At 45.2% G+C, this 27,815-nt stretch overlaps 1 protein-coding gene across 1 annotated transcript in view; it reads right to left on the bottom strand.

Annotated features, from left to right (window-relative positions):
- The window catches only part of Gpr176 (G protein-coupled receptor 176), a 91,687-nt gene extending 66,213 nt beyond the window's left edge, over nt 1-25,474 (bottom strand). The window contains exon 1 of the mRNA XM_060372059.1: nt 24,491-25,474. Within this exon, the coding sequence (XP_060228042.1) occupies nt 24,491-24,659 (169 nt within the window). The 5' untranslated portion in view covers nt 24,660-25,474. The remainder of the gene's footprint in view (nt 1-24,490) is intronic.
- Nucleotides 25,475-27,815: the final 2,341 nt, after the last annotated feature.

The raw sequence follows: 27,815 nt of genomic DNA, 5'->3' as shown, positions 1-27,815 counted from the left end.
TGTATCTCCAGCTCCAGAGCCCTATTCTGGCTTCTGCAGATACCCACACACCAGCAGCGCTCTCCATCTCTCTCCCTCCCTCCTCCCTTCATCCGTTCATCCCTCCCCTCACACAAACATGAGGAAATAAACATGAGGGTAAATCTTTTTAAGAATAAATAAAAGTGTTATGGGACTCTAACTCAAGATGTTCCCAAATATTGGAATGATAGGCCACCAACCAGCTGGAATTAGAACTCTCTGGATGCCTCATAGTGAAACACAGATATCATGAAAAGAACTAATATAGAACGACACTACAGAGCTGATATTCTTGGTAATCCAAGTCTACCACTGTACCACTCTGAATGCGGCCAATATTGTCTGATCTTGGAAGCTGAGCAGGGTCAGGCCTACTTAGTGTTTGGATGGGAGAAATGCAGAAACTGTTTTCTATATTCTATAGTCTATTGAATAACCTAATCTGTCAGAATAGGTCAGTTTTCAAGCAACTTGAATTTGGGAACTCAAGAGGATGAAACTATAACTTAATTTGCTCCAACCTGTATTTGTATATTTCTGTTTTACCAGAAAATTCATCAGAATATTTTTTTTCCAGATTCTGGCTATTACGAATAAAGCTGCTATGAACATGGTTGAGCAAATGTCCTTGTATACTTGAGCATCTTTTGGATATATGCCTAGGAGTGGTATAGCTGGATCTTGAGGTAGCAATCTTCCTAATTGTCTGAGAAAGCACCAGATTGATGGAAAGACAGTTTCTTACACTAAGAAATCATTTGAACATTGCATTATATATGTATGTATGTATACATGTATCAAAATATCACATGGCATCCTATAAATATGTACGGATTTCAGTGCTCATTAGATATAATGAATTCTAAGGTTCACTAACAGGTATCATAAAGCAGGGAACTTATACTGAATACAGTAAACAAAGGGATTATCAACCATTAAGTCAATGACTTGATAAGTGGAAGTTAAAGACAATAGGAGAACTGAGGCATGGGGACATACAATACCTGTGAGCCCAGCCTTTGGAAGTGGAGACAGGAGCATCAGCAGTTCAAGGTCACCCTCCACTGTATTGCTAGCTTGAGGTCAGCTTGGGCTACATGAAACCCCCATCCCAGAAAGAAGAGGGGAAAGGAAAGAGAAGGGGAAGGAAAAGAGAGGAAAAGAGAAAGTAGGGGAAGAGAGAGGAGGGAAGATGAAGGGGAGGAAGGGAAAATGGAGGAGAGAGAGGGGGAGAGGAGAGGAAAAGGCAGGAGAAAGGACAGGAGAGAATGAGATCATGAGTTTCTATGTGAACTTAGTGAGTTCACCATTGAAGAGGTTCATCTGTGCCCCTCAAAACAGTTTATGTTCAAGTCCTAACTCTTCTTCTACCCCACCCCTCCCACCTCAGCTTGTGAACACAATCTTATTTAAAAGTAAAGTCTTTACAGATGTCATTACATTAAGGTGAGGTCACGGCAGAATAAGGTGGGCCCTGTTCTGTTATTTCCTGATTTATTTACTAAATGAAAATGGTTTATTAAGTGTGTGTATGTGTGTGTGTGTGTGTGTGTGATAGATGCACGTGTGTAATGTTCTTATAAGGAAACGCACACTGGCAGGAAAGACCTCGGGAAGAAGGCCATATGACCACAGAAGCAGAGAATGGAAGGACACAGCTACAACTTCTGGAGGCCAAGGAAGACAGAAGCCACCATGAGCCACGAGAAGGGCACAAGGCAGGGTACCCTCCCAAAGATCTCCCAGAAGGAGCCAGCTCTGCTCACACCCTGACTCTAGAGTTCTGGCCCCTCCCAAGGCTGAGAGGACAAATTTCTCATGTTTTAGACCATTTGGGTTGGGGCAGCTTGGCACTAGAATCCTAGACAATGAATGTGGTCCTGCTATATACTGTAGAATGTTGGAAATGGAAAAAAAAATAAGATGAGAAATTTCATTATTTCCTTATTCACTTATTATTATTTAATAAACGTGTGTTTGTGTGTGTGTGCCCATGTGCATGTGAGTGAACGTATGTGTGTGTGTGTGTGTGTTTGCATGTGTGTGATCTGCACATGGTGCATTCAGGGACAAAAGGAGGGTGTTTAGTTGTCTATCAATCCCTACATTATTTTATCTATCTATCTGTCTATCTATCTATCTATCTATCTATCTATCTATCTATCTATCTATCTGTCGAGACAGGTTTCACCATGTATTCCTGGCTGTCCTGAACTCTCTGTGTAGGGCTGGCCCTGAACTGGAGGCCTCTGCCTCCTGAGTTCTAGGATTAAAGGCATGGACCACTATGTCTGGCTACCAAGCCTTCCCTTTGGGTACAGAGTCTCTCAATGATCCCAAAGCTGGCTGTTTTGGCTAGGCTAGCTGACTAGCCAACAAGCTTCTGGGATCCACCCATATCTGCCTTCAAAGGCTGAAGTTTCAGGGATACAGGGCCAAGGACAGCTTTTACATGAGTGGTGGAGATTCAAACTCAGATCCTCTTTCTTGAATGGCAAACAGTCTTACCCACTGAGCCATCTCCCTGGCCCCTGATTTATATATTATAATTTAAAAAATTATTTTAACTAAATATAGAAGCTGACCCAAGGATAAAACATCAGCAAATAGCAGATTTAACCTAAAGCTTTCCCACTCCAGAAGCCTTCAGCCACTACCTGCAATGGTCTTATGTAAAAGTCTATTTTTATCCCAGAAACATTATCCTCAAAAGAATTACTTCAGCATGGCAGAGTCTCTTTCACAAAACAAACTATTACGACAAGGAACTTTCACAATTCAAAATCCCACCTCTGGCCCTGGCTGTGGTTCTTTGGTATTCGGGTACAGCTTACTGGAGGCTGAGTTCATTCTGAACTAATGCCTTATGCTGAAGGGCAGCAGACTGGCCAGGAAATCAATCACAAGCAAAGAGGCCTGAGTTCCCACTCCAGGCATTCCAGATAGAACACAATTCAGCCGCAGCTCCGCGTCCCACGGGGAAAGGCTATTATATCGGTACTTGTGGCAACCGAATGAAGCTGGCCACTCCCTTCTACACGGCTGTCTTAGCATCACAGGAATCTAGGTCACTATGAGACACAGCAGGCCCAAAACCTCTTTATCAAACATACGTGTTCCCTTCACTGAGTTGTAAATATTTCGTTCTTTATACACATTAAATGCCTATTGTGGTCAGGGGAGTCTACGTATGGGTAGAGCTTACACAAAAGGCCATTCTGCGCAAGGAGTTTATAGTCTGAAGGCCCTTAGTCTCTCCTCTCACCACCTCTCCTCTGATCAGCAAGTGCCATGGCAACCCATCCGACAACAAATTGCATTTGTTGCCTCGGGATCGTGACCACAGCTATGGAAATTATTTTCAAATTTTATCAAAATTTTTCCTTTGGCCACAGCCTAGTTTCTCCGGGTCTTAATTTATTTCAGCTTCCTGAGCCTCTACACTGCCAGCTGAATGGCCAGCCAACCCATTCGCCCAGCCTCAACATCTGCACCCTCTCAGCTCTTTTCCTCTAGTCTCCATTTCTGCTGAGAATGCCAAGTTAATTCCGTGACGTCTGTGACCACTCTGAAAGCCAACAAAGCAATGAGGGGCAGCCAGTGCAAGATGATGCTGAAGCGCCAAGCTTACCATTCATCATTATTTCCACAGACATAATGAATATATTTGCATCTGGTGAGATTTTATTAATCCATTCCCATGAAGGTGATAAACGTTGTGTGGGTAAGCTAGAGTAATTTATACAATGATAAATTAATTTTTAAATTGTTCTTCTTTCTCCTCATTTACAGAGCACTCTTCTCTATTTTAAAATAAGATTGATGGTGATTTTACAGTGATTCAGTACCCTTAAGTCCTTCAGTAAGAAGCTGAGATAATATCCCTTCCATCATAACCCTGCCGTTAGAGCTGCAGCCTCGAGAGGGAGCACACAAGAACTCCTTTCAATTGTTCTTGAATTATACAAGTAAGAAATACAAGCAGAGACAGAAATGCCATTGCTAGTACTATAAGCCAGGGACCAAGTGTTTCAGATGAGAGCCGCTGGAGAACACTTCAGATCCGAACTGTAACATCCTACCCCTACCCTCACGGGCTCATGGGCAATTCACAATGCAAAAAGCATTTACTCCGGCTTCACCAGTCTCCCATAGCTTTTACAGTTCTAAACTCTTCAAACACCTACGGTTCAAAGTCTCTTTTAGGCAAACTCTTAGCTGTGGGGATGAAAGAGTGGAAGGAATATACAAAAAATGAGAGGAGTTAGTCATGTGATCCAGACAAAAAAAGTGGGGGGCGATGGTTTATTATGGACAGGGGAACAAGAGATGGTAAGGCATGGCAGCAAGGAGAATGACGGACTGGTGTGCTCTGAGAATGAACTCCTGTGAAACTCCTGCAGCGTTAGAAGCAGGCCAGAGAGGGAAGCAGGAGCCCCATTAGGGATGTCATTATAAAGAGCTAGAGAGGGTGGGAAGGCATGGAAAGCTTCTAAAGAGTGGTCTGATCAGAGTGGCGGATTGAAGCGAAACCAGAAAGGGATAACACTAGTTCCAACAGCAGGGCTGTTCTTCCAAGATCAACTATGAATGGAATAAAGAAAAAGGCGCTGCGAAGGCAGGGGCAAGGGCAGAGCAATCAGTGGGAGCAAGCAACCTTGACAATGAGGGACTGAGGGAGGTACCAGTTCAAAGACAAAGATGTGCTTCATTTCTATATGCTGAAGCACACTGGAGATGGGGAGAGTGATTGTTAAAGAAAGCACTTATTGCACAAATGTGACAGCCAGTATTCAGATCCTCAGCGCCCATATAAAGCCAAACAGGCATGGTGGGCGGAAGTCGAGACGGGGGATTCCCCAGGGCAAGTCGGCTAGCTAGACTAGCCAAATGGGTGGGATCCAGATTCAACAAGAGACCCCACTTAAACAAGTGAAGAGTTGATTATAGGGGATACCTAATATCAACCTCTGACCTCCACATGCACCTGAAAACATGCAAACACACACACACACACACACACACACACACACACACACACAGAGTTAGTTAGAGAAGGAATCACTCACCAGAGACCCTTCTTCATTTTCTAGAGGGTTACTCAAGCTTAGACTTTTATCTGGAACACCAGCCAAGTCGTCTAGCTTCTAGTGCTCAGAGTTCATATAGTCTGTGCAGCAGCCATGTGAACATTACCTAAAAGTTTGCTGGGAGTACAGCATCCCAGACCTCCTGAATTAGAATTTCACCTAAGAGAGTCTTTTACACACTGAAGAAATATGAGAACTATTGTCCGCCGACTCTGGAGAGCTTCGAGGAATTGCGGAAGGCACAGGATAGAGCCAAAAGGCTAAGGACAGCGAAAGGAGGGAAAAGAAAAAGTAGAACAAAATTCAAATTGGCCAGCCTGACACTACTTTCGGTGCTTGGCAGGAAGACATGCATAATTATTAGGAGTGAGTGTGACTATGCTGAGGACAGGCCATATCATGCCCTCACCTTCTGTACTGATAGTCCAAAGACACACAGCAGACATACTATAACTGGCATTCAGTGATCGTCTCTGACAAGATAGATCAGAATACAAGATAAACCCATATGGGCTAGAAGACAGTTCTACTCTGTGTATTCATAACTAGTTTCACAGTTATTTCCAAAAGATGATGGCTGACGACTTAAAATCAACCTGAAGAGGCAATCTTGTTCTCTGATCACTAAGCCTTTGTAAACTATTCTTTTCAATGAAGGCACAGAAAGACACAAAGGACAGTTCGCGGCGAGCAATACTATTTCGTGGCATAATCAGATCCTCCCTTCTCCCAAAAAACTAATAGGCTGTTAAAAGAATTAAAATGTTGTGATTAGCCAGCCAGGCATAGTGGAACACTAGGGAGGCAGAGACAGGGGGACATCTGTGAGTTAGAGGCCAGCCTGGTTAACACGGAGAGACCCTGTCTCGAAACAACAACAAAATGCTGTGATTAAGTTTAAGTTAAAAATTGATTTAAAAATTATTAAAGTGCTAACGTGACCTCCTAAATTTGATGAAGACAAGGCTGATGACAGAGAAGCCTAACAGCAGCACAGGAAATGCCCAGTAAACATTTAACTCAACCACTCAACAGGTTAACATTTGCACAGGCCAGCAGGATTACATGTAAATTAAGCTAAGCCAGCCAGCCTCCCCGCAAGACTCATGTCGCTATTCAAAGGGGCAGAAGAGATTTAAAGTAGCCTTTACCCTCATGTCCTAGGGTGAGACACAAAGGCCCTGGAGTCAAAACTAAAGATGCCGAATACCAACAATAAAAGGGCCCACTACACGGGGCAAATCACAGAGAAATGTGCTTTCAAAGCTGCCCACCTGCACCCCAGTCGCCTATGTTCTAACAACAGATTTGCATGCTAAATCTGTCACAATTCTCCCCAAAGCCAAAAAGCCTTTAATTGCTCTTTCTCATCACCCACTTGCCCTCTCCAGTCCCTTTTGTGCCCAGCTGAAAACAATCTTTGACCACAGTCCCAGAAAAAAAAAATGTGGAAATAAATTTAATTGAAATGGTTTTAGGGGAGAAGAATCTAGTGTTTAGACGGCACACTGAAGTTTGGGTTTCTGTATCAATTAAAGTTTTGTTAATCTTTAAAAAAAAAAAAAAAAAAAAAAAAAAAAAAAACAGAAACAAACTATACCAAGAACACATAAAGAAGGATTCAGGGTTTTCCAAGACATACTAGAATTAGAACGGCTTCAGGCAGTTCCGACAGCCCAACAGCCCATCTGGTCATCCGTGCTAAAAAGGAGGCTCCAAGGGCACCCAAAGTACTGGAAAGACAGTCACATCGCCTGACACAGCACTTATAAAATGATTCACGGCAAAAAACAAACGTCAGAACTCCCTCCCTGCCTTTCGGATAGGTAATTTAATGACTATTTACAAGATGGGGATTATCACAGACACCGTTCTCAGGAACAGGGCTTGCAGATTCGGTGATCTCATCCACAGAGGTTTGGAGGGGTCCTGTTCAGTAATACTAGAGTCTCTCTGTTTTTCTTATATTCTCCTCAGCCTTGAAGTAATGCTGCTCATTAATGCTGCATCAGCTTTACTGATGCGCTCACTCAGTAAAGCTGCCCTACAGTCCCAGCACTGGGGAGGAGACAGGCAGATCTCTGAGGTTCCTTGGCCCACCAGCCTAGCCCCAGGTACCCTGTTTAAAAAATTAGGCAGATGGCTCCTGAGGAATGACACCGAGGTTGACCTCTGGTGCATGCGCACATAATTGTTAAAAATAAAATAACAGTAAGGCTGGCACCAAATACCCCAAACTGAATGTCTCATTGCTCCCCTTCTCAAATTTACCTTTGCAAGAAAAAGTTGGCTGCAATCTTACTCCCCAAAGAGGGCAAAGGTCTCCGAATGACTTCAGTACATTAAAGAGCCACCTTTCTCTCTTCTGGTCTCTAGACATTTGGCCTCATGGTCTGACCCCCAGGACTACATCATGGGGATCGGGATAGGGTGACCCTGATACCTACTACCTCAACAGACTCTGGGAAATTAGTCAGGTGCCCCTCAGCCAATGGGAAGCGCCCACATAAAAACCACCTTGTGTTCAGCAGAACAACAGACTCTAGCAAGCCAAGAGAACCCACTAAAATATAATTTTCTGTTAGAAGAACTCAGGAACCTGCATTTTTTGACAAGTAATTGACTGGTTTTTATCTTTCTTGAGACTGTCTCATCTATCCCAGACTGGCCTCAAACTCTCAGTGTAGCACGGGATGACTTTGACCTTCTGGCGTCCAACTCCTAATTTCTGGTTTTATAGGTGTACCACACTCACTTCATTTGAGGCTAGGGATGGAACCAGGGATTCCCAAGTCCAAGAATCTCAGCCTTGTGGTGACAATGACAAAGAAACAGCTTTACCAGGAATCCAATCCATCTGAGACAGACTCAACCCCAGCCACCACCACCCCCCCCCTTAGCATGATCCTAGCCGGCTAGAGCCCACTGATTTGTTTCTAACAAGAAAAACAATTGGGTGCTCTTCAGAGCAAGGTCCCGTCCAGCCCTAACAAGGTCAGCATCCCACAGAGAAACAGACAGTTGGCCCTCCAGTCCCTCGCCCTTCCTTTCACATAGCAGACGCGGAGGGCTTCATTTTCAGACGCTGATCATGGGAAGATTCATTGCTGTTAATGATCTGCAGTCTTGGGAGCAAGCCTCAGAAACAACAGGACAAACACAAAAGATGCTATTCTTGTCAATCGATGAGAAGGGTTAGGAACTGAAATTTGATTATTTTGTCTCTGCGTGAGTCTCTATTGAACTCCGTGTTCCTGGAAATTAAATTCACACTTGCATAGACTTTGGAGAGTTATTCTTTCCTTTCCACTTAGCAGCCTCAAAAAGTGTTTCTTCTCCTAAGAAACTGCACAGTAGGTCCCAACAAAAAGTAGCTGTAATTAAAGGTGCAAATGAGTACACCCAAGGGTGCCGGGGGGGGGGGGACCGGGGAGTCAATAGCACTTACCCTTTAGGGCACACGAGGCAGAGGTGTCCTCAAACACCCTGGCTCGGAAAATACAAAGTCATTCTTAATACAAGGCACTCTCCAATTACTTTATTTGGAACAAGTGATAAATTATCTGAACTTTTTAGTGAAGGCAGGATGGCCTGAAATTATCTGTTGATAATACATTAGGTCCACTAGAGGTCATCTCACAGGAGAGAGAGAGAGATTATCATTCATCATTCCTAAACACCGGGGTTGGAAACTGTGTACTCTGGAATGGCCCTCTGATTGTATCATGGAGTTTGTGAATGGAAACCACACAAATGGGGAGAAGGGGGGAAAATACTACAAAAACATCAGACCAGTGCCTCCGGATCGCTGTAAAATACTCAATGGCCATGCCATTCGTGGGTTTATTTTAAAGGATATTCAGTGTCTTAGCTCCACAATTTGAAGCAATGGTAGTAAGGCTTAGAAACTCTATGAGATAGCTTCAAAATTCTCCCAACAAAATCAGGTTCTAATTTTGAAAGGAGAGTACTCAGGGCTTTGACAGAACCGCGCCGTACATTTCAAGTAGGCATACAACCTTTCGGTAAATTCACATATTGCTGTGACAGGAAAGAGGAAATTTGACCAAGGCGCCAGATTCAACGGAGCATTGTAAAGTAAGGTATCTGAGCTCGAGCTGGAAAGGCCATGGCCGAGTAGTGCTTAATATAGCGTGTGCTGCTCTTGCAGAGGACCAGCATTCAGTATCCAGAACCCATGTTAGCGGACTCACAACCAGCCGTTAACTCCAGCTCCAGCAGATCTGATGCCTTCCACGGGCACCCACACACTCACACACATACATATGCTAACACACATGCACTCATGTGCAGATGGACTCACATTCCAGGGCTGGAGAGAGAACTCAGTGGTTAAGCATATTTGCTGCACAGACATGATCCCCAGACCCCAGACCCCAGACCATGCACATCTATAACCTCATAGATGGGGGTGGGGGGATAGAGTTAGCTGGGGTCAATGGCACTCATAGGCTGAGGGCACAGTGAAGATATGGCTATCATCAAAGAAACGGGTGACAACCTGGAGACTACAGAAGTACTTACAACAGCATCAGTGACAGAAGTTTCTCTGCCATCTGTACCTCTCTCCCTTACTCAGTCCTTTGCCACAAGCCCCAGCCAAGAAAACCTGGCCAAAGGCTTGAGGAGAAGAAGGAAGCAGATGGGACTTCGTTGTCCAGCCCCAGCCTTCTCCCAAGCAACAGGTGTGGACTATGGATTCCAGGAAGGTGAGGGCCTTTCGTTTTAAATGAAGTATGGTGCTTTGACTCTTTCCTCTGATGGCACACAGAGAGCGTGTGGCTTGGAAACAACCAGTAAAGTATGGCGGGTTGTCCATACTTTCATCTAAAAAAAAAAGTCATATAAATGGAACCAAAATAAAAGGGAATAAGTTATTGGTACGTGCAATAATTTGGATAAATTTCCAAAATTAGACTGAGTAAAAAAAAAAATCCAATTGCAAAAGGTTATGTAAGATATCATTCATTTCTATAATGTTATTGAAATGGAAAACTTATCTAAATGGAGAAGAGACTAAATGGCCAAGGACAAGGATAGCAGGGGGCAGGGGAGAAGTGGGTGTGACCATAAAGTGCAACAAGAGAAACCCTTGCAGAGACAGAAATAGCAGTGAAATCCTGGCTGTGACACTGAGCCCCCCCACACACACACACAAACCCCACATATGCACTTACTGTGTACTGCAAAACGCTGTCGTTAGGAAACTGAGTAGAAGACCTAGTACGTGTCTGTCTGTCTGTTGTCTGTCTCCCCACCACCACCACCACCCCCACACACACATTATTTCATTATTATTTGTTGGGTTTTAGTTTGGATTGGGATTTTCTGAGACGGGGTCTTGCTATATAGCCCAAGCTAGACCCAAATTCACAATCCTCCTCGGGTTGTAAGCATGCACCACCAGGCCCGGCTGTCTGCAAACACGTAGGAATCTATAACTATATCCAAGTAAAATCAGCTTATTTTATTTTAAATAGGCTGAGAGTTGTGTATGTACAAGTGGGTGAACAAGTGACAGCCAGCCTTCGTTAGGCACACATTCCACCAACAGTCATGTTTCGTCCAACTCATCTGTAAAATCTATTACATTGTGCACAACTCGGGCTTTTGCTCTAACATTTGCTGGCTCCCTTGACTAGAACAAAGATATTCTACTATTTGGGTTCTTAGTGGACTCCCCTTCCCATTACTAAGCTTCCTCGGCAGTCAGGTAGAGGGGGTTTCCTAACACTTGACAGAAGCACAGAAAGCCCACTCTGACCCCACACGCCCAGGAGCCGTGTGCGCCAGCAGAGGCAGCCAAATATCAGCTGACTCCTGGTGACAACATCTGCCTCTCAGCCACGCTCCCATAGGTAAAGCCATGACTGCAGAACTCTGCTAGCAATATTCCCAGTCCTGCCTAGGATCCCAAAGGCTCCAGCATCTGCAGTAATCTCCCCACACACCTTGCTCTGCCTGTTTCCTTCTGCGTTATTTCATGGATTACTCTAACTGAAAGCCAAGCCATAAATTCTTCCATTACAGTTTCCTATCAAGAGAACTGCCATCCTTCCGGATGGCCAACTTTAGAAGGTATTACTCCAGGGCACTGGAGATGGCTACATGGGTCTGAATCTTGTCTATGCAAACTTCACTGTAAGGCCCACAGGTTCCTAGGTCTCGCGCAGACCTGGAGAGCAGTTAATTGTTTTGTCGTCGGGCATTTCGAATCACTAACCACTGAATAGCAAGTATGTGCTACACAAGATTCTAGACATCAGAGACACAGTAATGCTTGCAGCAAAGTTCCTGTCTTCACACAGAAAACAACAATACACTACACAAGTACAGTCCTTTCTGGGGGTACAAGCTCTGCAAACAGGCCGAGGTGACAGTAGCGGGGAGGGGACTGTTTTAGATAATTGTACAGGAGAGGCCCCTTGACATTTGACCTGCAATTTAAAAGATGGCAGATAGCCATGAGGGTGAGTTGGGCAGAAGCAGATCAAGCATTCAAGACCAGCCTGTGTTACATATTGAAAGAGTCGAGAGAGGGAGGGAGGCAGACAAACAAGCTGTGGGAAACAAGCAGAGGAGAATATTCCATGGCACAGAGAACATCCAGGAACGGCCTTCCACAGGACAGAACTTGATGTCTCCAAGCTGGCGCAGGCTGTGTATGCTGCCTCCACTCTGGCTCTCTCCTGATGCTTGCTCTCTGTTTCTCCCTTTGTGTTCTCTGCTAAACCTGACAATGCAGTGAAGAGTCTGGCCCAGATTCCCCTAGGTGCTCGGATGCGTGGCTCTCCTGTTAGCAGAGCTCTCGCTCCTCTGACAAGCCCTGAGCACTGATCAGCTGACAACACTGATTTCGGCCTCGCAGGAGTGAGCTGCTGGATACCGGCCATGAGAAGCAGAACACACAAGGTAGCATGCCCCAACCACACATCTGGACTTCCTGAGGGTGCTCCGGAATGACTACAGTAAGAGGGTTGTGATTTCGAGATTCTCAGGCCTCAACTTTAGCCTTGTCCCCAACCAGAGGCTAGGAAACACTAAACACAGAAGCCAGCTTCCATCCAACCCAGAGGCATTCTGAGGAGCGACATCTGATGACAGATATTTCTCCTTTCTAACAGACCTGGATGTCCTCTCCTCGTTATTGGGTTTTTATATTAACTATCAATGTTATTTATATGTGAAAAGCTGCTGAGTGAAAGTAGGTGTCTAAATGAAGACTAAAATCATCAGAGGCTGCCTGCTGGTTTCAGCGCCTGCTGGGTTCTCAAGGCTCTAGGTCTCAAAGGTTGCTCTTGCATGGCATCCAATTTCCGGTGCACAGGGTCTTACTGGTTGTTAAAATGTGCTGCTAAACAACCCTCTGAGCCCTCTGAATTTTTTTTTTTTTATCCAAATGAGGGACAAGAATAATGCTACTTCTGTACTTTTTATTGCGACTCAACACAAGTTGAAGTTTCAAAAAAAGATTTGTGGTTTGGGGGTTTGTGTAACTGGAAAATATTGAGATAGAACTGGGATCCAGAGCCCTAGGGTTTCAAACAGTACCAGAGCTCCTTTATTCCGCTTCCCTTGCTGCTCTTCACATCCATGTCTTTCACTCTCCCCTTCTTACCCATACATCTGCTTCTCCCTCTCGCCTCGTATCCCAAGCAGACAGCTTCCAGCTTCCACTGGACTGCTGAGCAAACCCCTGAGGAGAAAGCACTTCTCTACCAGCAGCTCCACATTAAGCACTGGTTGGTTTGACAGCTAAAGCACGGGTCCCACATCAGCCCCGACCTGATCACCATGGACAAGTAAACAGGACCTAGGATCAGCAAGGCTGGCTCCTGTGCCCTTTGTCTCTCCCAGGGTAAGAGTAGAGCTAGAAAAGAGAACTACTGAGGGGCTCTCACAGAAGACAACAACAGAAAATTACAGCCTCAAGATTGTTTTTCTGCCTAATGCCTATTGCATGCTTTCTTTGCTAAAACTGGGCTCCCTTGTGTAAATAAAGCCTGAGAATTCTTGCAAGTCAGTTTCTCAAGTGAACATTTTTCTTTAGCATATGACTCTTCTTTGGACAACAGGATCATGATGTGGTTGTGATCTATACTCTAGCCCCTGAAGGCTCAGATATTGGAGGTTTGGTACCCATCCTGCAGCCCTGTCAGGCAGGAGCAGAATCTTTAGATGAGACCTAGAAAAACAATGTGGATGCTGAGAGACGGGCCACTTTGCTTCACTGTATACTCTGCCATACTGTTCAGCCTTACTGCAGGCCCCGAACTATAGAGACAAACAACCATAAACTAAAACCAGGACCCCAAATGAAGCTTTTCTCCATATAAGACTGATAACCTCAAGCATTTTGTGACAGTGACAGAAAGCTAACACAGCTCTGCTATCTCCAGCAAGCATGCTCCAGATACTTGCTCTTGGAACTTCGGGGTTTGTACTATTAGAAAGAAAAGATTTAGTTAGACAATTTTTAAAAAGGAAAATATCCCCTTGTGTTGTGGTTTATCTTTTAGTTAATCAGCGGTTAGTCCTAAACCAAGCTGTATACCCAAATCACCACACAGAGAGTAGGATTTATTTAACTAACCTAGAGCACAATGCTGGGCAATAGTTACTCCATCCTAAACCTCCAAGCCCACATAGTTTCCTATCATTCAGATTTCACCCATTATACTTGCTTTTAGTCATATCTTAGGCCCAGCTCATCTCTCCTCATGGTTCCAAGTTCTCTCCTGCTGACCTCTGCTGCTCCCTCCTGCTTCTCCCCCCTGGCTTGCTTCTTCTTCTTCCAGACCAGGATGTCCCAACCTAGTCTCTCCATTGCTCAGCATTGGGGCTGGTTGTTTTATTAACAAAGAAGAGAACAAACATTTACATAAACTTGAGACAGGTGATGCTTAGAATAAGCATCACAATGCAATGTCTGGATTGAAACCAGATAGTGGGGTAGAGAAATCAGCATTTGAATGAAGAAGGGTAAATTGTATACATTCTGCAAGAATATTATACCAACATTTCCCCCTTTAAGTCTAATAAAAAGTTCCTTTTCTTTCAATGCAAATAATAATTATAAAAGTTATGAAAACTAATGTCCAGTCCATGTGTATTTAGCAACTTAGGATCAAGAATCTGATTATCATATCTATCTTGACAAGTTTAGAGTTCTATACCTAAATTAACTTTTATCCTTGTTGGTTTTACCTATATGAAAACATTTTCTTAAATTCTAAACAACTTAAGCTTAATTGTGGAAATGTAACTATTTTTGTCTTCAACCCCAACAGAGACTTGAGAAGGAATAAAATTAGTTACTAGAGTAAATAGGAAGTGCAGCTTCCAAAAAATAAAAAAATTGACAGGGACAGTTTACTGCCTGAACAGCCACCCATAACTCTCTATAACATTGGAGCATCACTCTGTGTCATTTCACATACTTCTTATGATGACTGAATGAAATAACATAGTTTGTGCCATAAACTAAAAAGCCCTGGGTGACAGTTTTCTTGCTTCGTGGTTACCATGGTATCAGATTAAGTCAAAAGTGCCTAAAGTATCAGACAGAGAAAGAGAGAGAAAGACAGAGAGACAAAGAGACAGAGAGAGAGAAAGACAGAGGGAGAGAGAGAAACTGAAAACTCTAGTTTTCAGTGTAAGGTTATCAAGAAAAGCCTGTGTGTGCTAGCAAGGGGTTACTGTTTTTTGTATTTTTAACTATACTGTAATAAAGGGAAGGGCTCAGAACTCCTACTCAGTTTCTTGACTTTTGTCTACACCTTAGAGTGTGTTGAGAAAGTTTTTGTTCATAATTATTCTCCTTTTAATCCTTAGCAATACTCTAGCCTCTAGTGGAATTTTAAGAGAACCAAACTTACACAAATCATAATTGAACAATTAAATTCAACAATTACTCATGGATCTAAGCTTTAAAGAGGGGTCCTGAAAACAGTCAGCTATATAACCGTTACTAGTTCAAGTATAAAGGCAAAAACTGAGTTTTTAAGTATTTTGGCTAAAAATCTCCCACCCCAGTCTCAGGCTTGTTCCATTCTTCCCTTGAGAAGCTGAGTTTGCCTCATTCAAGTTGTAGGCTCACCAACTGACCCAAGGGCTACAAGAAGCCAATGTTGCACTGTAACAGGAAAGATGTCTTGTGGGCATTTCAGAAACAGGCAAGACCCCACCCATCAAGGTATAAAACTACACTCATCTGAAAGAGTTTCTGTCTCAAGGACAGTGCTCAGACTCAAAAGATGGCTCAGGAGCTAAGGGTACCTGCTGCTCTTGCAGATGACATGGGTTTCAGTGCCAGTTTCCAGTACCCACTTGGGGTTCCTCACAACAGCCTGTAACCCCTGTTCTTGGGGGTTCCAGTACCCTCATCTGGTCTCCATAGGTACCTCCACACATGTGGCACACATACAAGTGATCAAGCACTCACATGTACAAATAAATAAAAATAGATAAATGTTTAAAAATAACACAATGAAAGATAGCATTATCAAGGGGCCTCTACTTCTGCAAAAAGCTCACCAGGTTTCCTAGTGGGGGTCACTATTGCTGACCACGAACAACTTGGGGAGGAAAAGGTTTATTTGGCGTACACTTCCATATTGCTGCTCCTTGTTGAAAGGACTCAGGACAGGAATTCAAACAGGGCAGGAACCTGGAAGCGGAGGCCATGGAGGAGTGCTGCTTACCGGCTTGTTCCCACTGGTTTGCTCAGCCTGCTTCCTTATAGAACCAGGACCACTAGCTGAGGGATGGCACCACCTACAATGGGTTCCTCAATCACTTCCCCCTCGGTCACTAACTTAAAAATGGTTCTACAGGCTTACCAACAGCCAGATCTCATGGAGGCACTTTCTCAATCGAAGTCCCTTCTTCTCAAATCACTATGGCCTGCGTCAAGCTGACATAAAACTAGCCAGCACACTAGAGAAGTGTTTTCCATGGTTTAGCCACTCAGACACTCAAAGGGTGCTGTAGCCATGGTCCAAGAGGACCACTCAACTGCTCAAACTGGCAACAGAAACCGGCATCTCAGGTGTGTTGCTGGTTTTGCAAGGATGCAGAATACAAGAGTTACAGGGTCATGCAGGCTTCCACTGGCATTCCAGAGAGAAGTCAGTGAGGTCAGGCAATACATAGCAAGATCAGATTCCCCACAGGAGCTCCTGAGAGGACTCTGCACAAAGTTGTGAGGGTAAACCTAAGTCGGAATGGAGGCTCCGAGATGCTGAAGATGCCAAGAACATGGGGAATTTGCTAAGGCAAGTTGCAGACCCCAACTCAAGAAGCCATAGGGGCTGCATGTGACACAGCTGTGGAGGAGATGCCTTAACTCATGACACCATATGGTCTCAGTATCGGACATGGAGCCATAATGATGACGTCTACCCTAATGACTTCATCTCTCTTTGATCTCATAATCTCACATAATGCCCTCATTCCTCCATTTTGGAATAGAAATTCTGTGTCACTGAATGTTGGAAGTATGTGATTCTCCTTTTGATGCTGTAGGGGCTCACATCTAAAGGACTGTCTTGAATTTCAGTAGAGACTTCGGATATGTATGTCTTAGCAATACTGAAACTATTAAGACTTTAGGGACTCCAGAAGTTAGACTAAATGCATTTCTCACTGTGAGGTGTCTATGAGCCTTCGGCATGAAACGTTTCCATTTAAATCTGAAATGTCCCACATAGACTTGTGTTTTGAACAATTGTTTCCCAGCTGGCGGAGCTATTCTAGGAAGTGTTAAAAACTTTGGGAGGCAAAGCCCAGCTGAGAGAAAGGACCAGACTTTCAAAGGTTATGCCCAGCCTCTGGTTCCTGTCACACTCCCTCCTACTCTGCCATGATATGAAAAGTCTGCAGCACACACTCCCGCCACCATGCTTTCCCTGACATGATGGACTGAAACCCTCTAAAAACCATGAGCCAAAGCAAATCTCTTCCTCCCACCCCCACCTTGGCTTGTTTCTGTCACGGACGATGGTCACAGAGAAACAAAAGTAATTAATACAGGTGCGAAATCACAGTGTTCAAATGTCAAGTATGATCAAGTGTTGGAAATAGGAAGAGGACGGAGAGATGGCTCAGTGGTTGAGTGCTTGTTCTTGCAGAGGAAGATTCGGTTCCCAGCACCCACATGGCAGCTGACAACTGTCTGTATTCCTGTACTTATTCCTGTATTCCTGTATTCTTTCGGTCTCCACAGGCACCAGGCACACACGTGGTGCATACACATACATTCAGGCAAATGCACATACACAAAAATAAAAATAATATATCATATAGAAAATTAAAAATGTGTATATATAGACATATACATATGAGTATACACATCTTTAATTTTTTCAAACTAGACTTCCCACTACTGTGCTTTCTTTTCCCATTCCACGGCCAATTTCCCATAATCTCACACAACAGTTTTATTCCAATCAAATCTCACCATGCCACTTTAGAGCAATTTAAGTTTGGTTAAAGGCACCTGACATCAAGTGCAACGATCATCTCACTTTTTGTTTTTAACGTGCTTTACTTATTCTTCAACTTCTGACTTCGGTCAAAAGAAAGTGAAGCACAGACAACACACAGGGTGGGAGAAATATTTGCAAATTACATAAGGTTTGGTGTCCAGACTGTTTAGAAAACTCTCAATTCAACAAAAAAGACAAAGGATCTGAATGAATGCTACTAAAAGAAGATGCCCAAAAAACATACACAGAAGAGAAAAATTGTCAAGGTACATTTTTATTATTTACCTTTGGTATTTGTTTGTTTGAGATCCGCCATCTCCTTATATAATGCTGTTTTGCCTAGAATTCTCTTTATAAACAAGACTGTCCTTAAATACATTATAAACTTCTGTAATTTCCTGCCAGGAATTTGGGCCATTTTTAAAGTCAATGAAAACTTATATTAATGAATACTAAAAAAAAAAAAAAAAAAAAGATGCCCAAATGGGTAATGAGCACATGAAAAGATGCTCAATATCATTAGCTATGAGAGAAATCTATGCTTAAGTTACAATGAGATGCTACAAAAAAAAAAAAAAATATGACCAATTGACAAAAAGAAAATAGAACCCTCAAATACAACTCCAGTAAGAATGAAAAATTATGCAGACACTTAGGGAAACAATTTGACAGTTTCTAAAAGGATAACCAAAGAGTTTCTTATGACCCATTTATTCCACTCTAAGGTATGTGTCCAAAAGAAATGAAAACATGTCCACACAAAAACTTACACATTGAAAAAAGCTGGGTACGGTGGTGCACACCTGTAATCCCAGCACTCTGGAAGGCAGAGGCAGATGGATGCTGTGAGTTCAAGGCCAGCCTGGTCTACAAAGTGAGTCTGGGACAGCCAAGGCTACACAGGAAAACTCTATCTGAAGAAAACAAAACAAAACAAAACAAACAAAAAACCGTATACATTGAATACTTACAGCAAGCATCGTTAGTCATAATAGTCAAAAGTCGAGTAACCCAAATGCCCACCATACTATGAATGGAAACACAGAACATACGGAGTCCATAATATGAGATAGTACTTAGCAATTTTTACATGCTGCATGCACATGCCACAGCACATGTGTGAAGGTTAAAGGACAACATACAAAAGCATGTTCTGTCCTTCTTCCATTCAAGTCATTAGGCTTGGTGGCAAGTGTCCTGCTGAGCTAGCTTGCTGGCCCCAATTCAACAACTTTTCAATAAGGAGAGCTGAGAAGGAATACATCTCAGTGGTGGGGCACTTGCCTAGCAAGCAAGAGGCCTGGGGTTCAATTCCCAGCGTTACAAAGACAGAACAAATAATAGTAATGAAGTTCTGATACACACACTACGGTATGATGAAACCTAAAAAGCACTGTAAAGGAGAGAAGCCAGCCCTAAAACCGTAACACGATTGACTTCAAATATATGAAACGCCTAAAACAGAAAATCCACAGAGACATAAATAGATTGGTGGCTACTACAACTCAGGGTACTGAGGGGGATGAGTGTATTGCCAATGGGCACATGTTCTTTCTGGAATGTTAAAAACGTTCCCAAATTAAATAACAATGAGATTGCCCAACTCTGTGAATGTACTAAAAACCACAGAGTGGGTGAATTCTGCAGCATATAAATGTTATCTTAAATGCTGTGTTTTCTTAGTGGTTTCCAACAGAGAATTAAATTTCCAGGAAGAACGGGAAAGTGGAAAGATGTATTACACATAAGCAAGCCAAGAACAGAGCAGCAAGGGGTCGCCGCCTTTTATTCAGATGGAGGTCAGATGGATCTCCTGTGTCTGACATACTACAGAAAAACCAAATGAGCACTGTTTTCTCTTCTAACTTTACAAAACTAAGGAAAGAACAAAATGAGGGCTAAGCGGAATATCTCTATCAGCAAAACGCTTGTGAACACAGGGACCTGAGTTTGAGTCTCAGAACCCACATAAAAACGTCAGGCATGGGGGTGGGTCCTTGTAACTCCAGAGCTCATGATGCGAAGGCAAGGAGGCCCCTGAGGCTCACTGGCCAGTCAGTGAAGCCCCGTTAGTGAGCCAAAGGCCAGGGAGAGGTCCTGTCTCAAAAGGAGGTGATAGAAATACCCAAGGGTCACACCCAAGGTTATTCTCTGGCCTTCCCGGGCACACACACCTGTATATACGCATGCACACATACAGGCATAAAAATGGAGGGCGGAGAATGGGTGGAGTAAACTTCTATCATATCAAAGATGGGGCATTTGGATTCCATATATTGGAATAATTGGTTTATCTATCAAGGCTAATTACTGACCCTGCCATGTCCCTGACTCTTTAGGTCAGCTTTGATATACCTTATTTGGTGTGTGTGTGTGTGTGTGTGTGTGTGTGTGTGTGTGTGTTGAAACAGGATCTGTGCAGCTCAGTCTAGCCTTGAACTCACTATGTAGCTAAGGCTGGCCTCGAATTCCTGATCTTCCTGCCTCCACCTCCCAAATGCTAAAATTACAAGTTTGCAACACCACACCTGACTAGGATACCTTTTTTTTTTTTAATGTAGTCTGTACGGGTTTCTAGACATGCCAAAACAGAAACAGCATATAGATGTAAGGTAGCTGGTATTATATTACTATTGTCTATAATTATGGTTAACTAAAAATTATTCTGTGTAATTATGAATTATGAGCACAAGCGAGCATAATACATCACCTGTCAAGTATTTAACTAGGAAACTCTAAGAATTACTAGCTATTATCAAAGGCACAAGTATGTCTCTATCAGGTATTATGAACATTGCTTAAATGCCATGTGATTTTGCCAGAAGACTACAAAAAACAAGCCTGAAGCAAAATGGTGTTTCTATATTTCATCTATCTGTTGGGTAAATTCCACAAGCCCATTCCCTTCCTCCCTTCCTCCCCTCACCCTATCCCCACTGTTCAAATCAAACCAATGGTCTTTTACGCACCAAGCAAGCACTCTACCGAACTGAGCTGCCTGTGCCTTCTTCCTGTCTTTCCTTTAAAATAAATACTTTGGGGCTATAGAGATGGCTCAGTGGATGAGAATGCTTACTCAGCCAGCATGAGGACCCAGAACACATGTAAAAGGCCAGAAAGATAGCTGGGGCTTCGTGGTCAACAGCCTAGCTGCAGGTTCAGTGAGAGATGCTGTTTCAACCTTTACTTGGTGATCATCGCTTTCACAGTGGTTCACTATACACCATTTTAAGTATAGTGGCCTGCACAGGCTGCCATTTAAAACAAACAAACAAACAAAAAAATGCATTGACTGGGTGGCTGGAACAAATGCTTATTTCTAACAGTTCCGGAAGCTAGGAAGTCTCAAGTCTCAGGAAGCAGTGTGGGCAGGTTCTGAGGAAGGCCCCCTTGCTGACTTGTGGGTGACTGCCTTCCTCCTATGCCTTCACCAGATGGAGAGGCAGAGGCTGTGAGCTCTCTGGCACTAAACCTGATCTCACCTAAACTTCCTCCAAAAGGCCCACGCCCTAAAGACCACGACACCGGGGTTCCATCAGCAGCAAGTGGATGCAGGAGGCTGTGGGTGTCCAGCAAACCCTCAGAGCATGACGGTTGGGAAAGGAGGGACACTTCTGAGAACCGTATATGCACGCTGGCTTGGCTTTCAGTGTAGAATACTCACACGCTGGCTAATTCTGCAGTGATGACTTTAATGGGAAATTCATTTAAAAATGAAATGCCTCCCATTCCTCCATGGATAACCGGCTCCGGTGATGAGCGGTCTGTGTGTGAGGAGCTTAGCCGTAACGGTTGGTCATGACTACTGACCTTTCTAAGTCAAAGCAACAAAGAGAAAGGCAGCTTTGTGGGTACTTTCATTGTGAATTCAAACAGATTGGGAAAAAGGAAGATTTGGCCTATGGAGTTCAGGGTGTTTTGTTTTTGTTTGTTTTCTTTTGTTTTGTTTTTCCGAGACAGGGTTTCTCTGTGTAGGCTTGGCTGTCCTGGACTCGATTTGTAAACCAGGCAGACCTCGAATTCACATCGAATCCTACCTCCCTAAGCGCTAGGATTAAAGGTGTGTGCCACCACAACTGGCTGAGTTCAGTGTTTTTGTTTATTTGTTTGTTTAGTTTTCGGACAGGGTTTGTCTGTGTAGCTCTGGCTATCCTGGATCTCCCTCTGTGAACCAGTCTGCCCTGGAACTCTGGAGATCTGCCTGCCTCTGTCTCCCGAGTGCTAGGGTTAAAGATGTGTGTCACCGGCCCTCGGAGCTCCATCTTATTGGAAATGGTAACTCCATATCTTTCTGAGTCTTTGATTTCTAATTGCCGACTCCAGAAGAGGTGTGAGCCACCTCTTACAGGAACTAAATTATCTGACCCTCTTCCAGAATTCCCACATGACTGAAGGTATCCCGAGATGTTGTATCAAGAAGGCTGAGAAACCCTCACTTTAGTCATTTTTTAGCAATTTTTGAACCAGTTTCAGCATAGTAAATAATATCCTTCAGATGAAATATCAGTTATTCCAAGTTCCTGGGGCATTTTTCCAGTTACAGAGCACTGAAAAAAAAAATGTGTTTAAAGTTCTGCAGGATAGCGGTGCAAGAAAAGTATTCATCCTCATGTACTAACGAGTCTCTGGAAGCTTAGGAGAGAGAGCTCTATGTGGAGAATAGGCAGAGAGTGCTTGCATTTGTTTAAAGGGAAAAGGTCAAGAACAAGTGATTTGCCCATGTTTGGGATGAGCAGTAAGTACACTACCTCACAGCTAATCCATCATCAGATAGTACTCACCCTCCCACAATTCTACCTTCCTCCTGCTTCTAATCTATGACTTCCCTCTATTTGTGGACTTTGGAGCTATAGTCCCAAGTCTACTCGCCTTGCAAGCAACTGGACATTGCTTCGGACTTTAAGTGCTAAGCCTCAACTGGCATTTTTTTTCCAGGAAAAAAAAATCTGCATGCACATACGTATGTTTGAATGGATCTTATCCTTCTAAAACAACGAATCAAGAACTCCCATGAGGAATAAGCTCACAGGACAATATTAACATTCAGCTATGTTTTCAAGGAAACATGAAATGCTGTCTAGAGTTGTGTTTTCTGAAAATAGAGCAAATGTGATTCTTAGTAGGTCCAGTTAGGCATATCCAAAGATCAAGGAGGAATGAGTCTGTGTTTTTTAGAGAGATCCATGAAGGCAGTTTTGAATGTCACTCATAAGTACTATGGGGGAAAGAACTGAAATCAGAGCAGATTTACCTTATTTACCTGAAATAAGGCAAGGATGGAAAAGAAAAATACGGAGAGACAGCAGAGACACCCACTGCTCACAATGTCTTTTACAGACACACTATCTTCTATTCACGTACCACTTTAACTTTTTAGATTCAGTCCATGGGGAAAAAATTTCTCTCAACACCAAAGTTGCCATGGGGGAAAGCTATTCATGTCTGCATATATACAGCAGGAGAGAGAGATGGATATTTGAAAAACCCAGTCATTTTTTCTGCCTTTCCCATTAACATATATTTTAAATGAAGCAATATTGGAATTTAACTCTTTGTATAGTAAGTGTTTAGTCAGTGATTGTTAAATGAATCTCAGAACCATGGAACATAGAGTTTTATTTTGTAGGTGTGCATTTAACAGTCCACTTGAAAACACACATCTAGTCAAAGTCACGCAGACATCTACACCCAAAAATGCTCTCATGACGAAAAGTGGAAGACAACTATTACAACAGAATGGACCAGCATGATGACAATTTGAGAAAGTATGCAGGGAAATTCCAAACATTATTTTTTTCCCAAATATGGCCTTTTAATATCTCAGATATCTTGGTTTCCATGGAAATTGCCAAGTATCTAGAAAATACAATTTATTCTGACTTTGAAACTTTGGCTTCTCTTCTTCACAGCATCCACACATAATTGTCATCTTTTCACAACAGAGGATTCGGAGCTGTTTGCTACTATCCTTTGTGCTTGCCAAGGCAGCATTGACTGCGCTGCTCATGGTTTAAAGAGCAACCCTAAAGGGCAAGTGCCATCTAAGAGTAGGGGAAATAGAGGTGGGTCTCACGCTAGCCACACCATTTTACCAGCCACTGCCCAGAGAAACCACGGGTACAGTAAACCTTTCGTCTTTAGGTCCTGCAGCTCTCTTTGAGAGCCAATTTAATGCCCTACAAACAGGGGCGGGGGTGCACTGTGGTCAATATTTATTTATTTATTTATTTTAATCCTCTCCGAACAAGGGAAGAGATCTATCGCGTGTAGTTTGAGACTTGTTTTCCCCGGCTCTGCTAAGCGCCTAAAACGCAGGCGGAGAAGTCGAGCGGATTTCGTTCTACTCGGAGGTTGTAAAATTACCTGAAGGCAACGTAAAGTTTAACTTCACGCGCTTTCTTTTTACCGGGCTGGTGTCCTTAAGAACCAAGCCGAAACAGGCAGGTAAAATAAAGCCCTTTCAATAAAATAATTCTCTTATATGGGAAATAAGACAGTAGCGCAAAAAAACACATCTTCGACTGCAAGAGCTGACATTCCCTCATCAGCAACAGATTCCCAAGGAATCGTCGCTCCTATTTGTAAACAAGAGCTCGGGGCAGCGAAACCCCCGGGCACCAAAAGGTAAGCGGTGATGCGCGGAGCCCGAAGCCTTCGGCGAGGGCTGTCTGGACAGGTCTTCCCCCAGGACCGGGCACTCCGTACCATCCTCCTCCTCCTGCCAAGAGAAGCCCTGTCCCAACTCTTCCACTTCCAGACTCCGGGCTGCAGGCGACCGCCCTCGTTAAACTTCCCCGCACATGGCCAGGCACCCCCGCACCCCCACGGCGGCTCTGCGTCCTCGGGAGGTGGCCCCGCGGGTTCGCTTACCGAGCAGCGAGCCAACGAAGATGACAACCTGCACGGCGGTGGTGAACTGGCGGTACAGCTGCGCCTCGCTCAGCTCCCCGAACGCGCTGCGGTTGGCACCCGCCTCGGCGCCCGACGTGTTGCGCGGGTGGCTGGCGTTGGGCGACACCCAGCTGCCGTTGTGCCCCATAGCGAAGCCGGGGGGCTGGCGCCTCGCCCACCCCAGCGCCGCAACCGCTCCTGCCCGGGACGCGGAGGGACCAGGAGCCACGCAGCGTCCTGCAGAGCCGGGCGGCCGGCTGGCCCCTCACGTCTGCTCATCGCCTAGCCCTGTCGTCCGCGAGGAGGGGTGGGAGGGAGGGAGGCGCGGCCGCGCCCCATGCCTGCTCCCCACCACCACCCCCCCGCCCCGGGCCCGTCAGCAGCCACATGGAGGCGGCTCGGTCACAGCAGCGCATCGCTGGGCCCTCCCTCCTCCCCAAGTGGGGGGTGGAGGGGGAGGGCACCACGGCCAAGCCCACCCGGCGGGGACGTCGGTGGCTGCGGAGAACCCGCGCGCACGCTACGGTCCCCTCTCCCGGCGGGGAGAGGAGCACTTGGCTGACGCTGTGGTTTAACGCCGCTGGCTTCGAGGCTGGGGCGAGGGATCACCCCCTCCCCGCAGTGGTCCCCCCGTGGGCAGCCGAGGCGAGGGCAGGAGGCCCTGAGGGTCCACAGCCTGGTTCCGTGCACTCGGCTGAGCGCCAGGACTCCGGGACGGCCAGCCCCGGTGGCTCGGCTCCGATCTCCCGCCTCCCCGAGGCTGCCTGGACCTCCCCGCCCCCCGGAGCCGGCTCTGCAGCCCCCTTTGCCTCCTCACGCCCCGGGTCGCTTAGTTGGCTACAAGCGGGTCTACAGATTGTCACGACCCAGAGGGGGACCAGCCAGGCCGCCCCTCGCCCCCCGGCGGGGCAGTGGCACCGCCCGCTTGGCCGAGCCGGGCGCTCGGCGCGTGCCTGGGGCGGTCGGGGCCGCGCTGCAGGCGGGCGGGGTCACGTGACGCACGACCCGCCCCCTCACGCTGCGGCGCCATTTTGCCCCGGTGCAGCGTGACTTCGTCGCGGGGGAGCGTGGGAGGCGCGCGGTTGCCGTGTCTGGCTGCCGTAGGAGGCGCTGCGTTTTGCTGCTGCTGTGGTGGCTGCCCCCGGAGTCGCCAGAGGAGCGGCCCCGCTGGCTCTTAATCACCACTGCCCCCCGGGCAGGGAGCCCAGCCTCCAAGCCCTCAGCCAAGCCAAGCCTGTAAGAAAGGTGGAATAGAGGGACCCGGGGATGGCTTCCTAGGCCCTTTCACTGGGCCCCATCTCCTCAGAGATAACTCAGCAATGAAGAGTTGGAGGCAGCTTCCTGCCGACTGATGTGTAAAGCATTGGGATGAGTGAAGTGGGGAAAAAAAAGATATCCAGAGAAGGTATCAAGGGAAGGAAAAAGGAAGAAATGAGCCGGGCATGGTGGTGCTTGCCTAGAATCCCAGAGCTTTGGACGGTAAGAGGCAGGAGAGTCAGAAATTTGCTACGTAGTAAATTGCCAGGCTTGACTATGGGGAGGCCTTCCACAGTAAATAAATATTAGGCTGAGATCAGCTTGGTCCCCCAAACTTGAGGAACACGTGCCTTGTGAAAATGCAGAACCAAGGAGAAGATAGCAAAAGCCCAACCAACAGTTATGTCTTGGGTGAGTTTTCCACTGACTACGTTCATGAGTCAACGGTAAGATTTATGTGTGATATTAGAGATGGGACATTGTTGAAATATGTTATCTATTTACTGTACAACAAACTCACAAGTGCAGTGGACAGAAGAACCTGTCTCGCCAGTAGCTCAGTCAGGGCCAAGTCTGGAATCTGGAGGTTATCCCTGCCTGGCAGGAGATAATGGCTGTAACTCCACTGCAGCTGTCCTCTGAATTACCTACAGTTAGCCTTTCGGTGTAGCCGCTCATCTTCCTCTTGGGTAACTCTGTTATTCAGGGACGAAGCGATGTTGATTCTTACAACCCATTTCAGCATCTCCATATCATCATGTCCACTCTGCTGGATTTGTTGAGACAGCCACGAAACCACCCTGCATTTAAGCAGGCAACCCTCGGGAGTGTCAGCCACTAGTAAGAAGAACGAGTAGAATATAGAGCAGAATATCGCAGTCATTAAATGTTAGGTCAAAAGAGTTTCCTGTTAAAGGGCTTTCTTTCAAAAGTTTGGGTGTTTTTCCAGAATTGGGCCTGAATAGGTCAAAAAACCATATTAAGTACTTAGAGGGTTTGTCCTGATTTTCTTAGGCTACTGTAACAAAATGTCTTCTACCAAGAAGCTCATAAACAACAAAATTTTGCTTCTGATAGTTCTTGACTGAGGGGAGGAGGTGTCCAAAACAGCACCAAAGCTTGTATAAATGAAGTAAAATAGGGAAGTAAAATGAAGAAGGACATGGTGGTGCATGTCTGTAATCCCAGAGCACAGTAATAAATACATACATACATAGAACTCAACTGAGATCACCATGATCCCCTCTTAATGGCTTTTACTGGAGGGAGAGGAGCTGGAGAGAGCCTGCCGAGGAAAAAACCGCTGTAATTCCTGGCTTCCATCTTGAGTAGGTGGTTCTCTATTTCTTCTCACTCCTGGCTGTAGCCCCCTCCATCCCCTCCCAGTCCCACCTACCCTTCTTCTTCTCCCCCTGAAAGACTCTACCCAGCAGGGTATTAAAGCAGATGCTGAGACTCATAGCCAAACTTTGGATAGAGTGCAAGGAATCTTACAAAAGAAAGGGGAGATGGACCTGGAGAGGACAGGAGCTCCACAAGGAAACCAACAGAGCCAAAAACCCTGGGCCCAGGGGGTTCTCCAACCAAGGACCATGGATGGAGAGGACCTAGACCCTCTGCTCAGAGGAAGACGGTGGCTCAGTTTCCAAGTGGGTCCCTAGTAAGGGGGGTAGGGGCCATCTCTGACATGAACCCCGTGGCTGGCTCTTTGATCACCTCCCCCTGAAAGAGTATGGGCAGCCTTACCAGGCCACAGAGGAAGACAGTGCAGCCAGTCCTGATGAGACCTGATGGGCTAGGGTCAGAGGGAAGGGGAGGAGTACCGCCCCTGTCAGTGGCAGTTCTCTACTTCTGTGTGGCTAGTTCTGTGCCTATGTGAAAAGCGTAGTCAGTGCTTTGCTATGTAGACATTGCTAACGTTGACCGTGTCTCCATCTCTTCTCCTAGACTCACAGGAAACAGTATTTCTCAACTGCCCTTTCAAGTAAGCAGGGCCATGTGATGAGGCATTTGTAGCCGAGAGAGTGAGATGCTGTTTCTGATTATC

This window comes from Meriones unguiculatus, chromosome 18, assembly GCF_030254825.1.
Source record: "Meriones unguiculatus strain TT.TT164.6M chromosome 18, Bangor_MerUng_6.1, whole genome shotgun sequence".
Lineage (NCBI taxonomy): Eukaryota > Metazoa > Chordata > Mammalia > Rodentia > Muridae > Meriones > Meriones unguiculatus.
The sequence above is the reverse complement of the archived record's forward strand: the minus strand, read 5'-3'. Positions and strand labels throughout refer to the sequence as shown.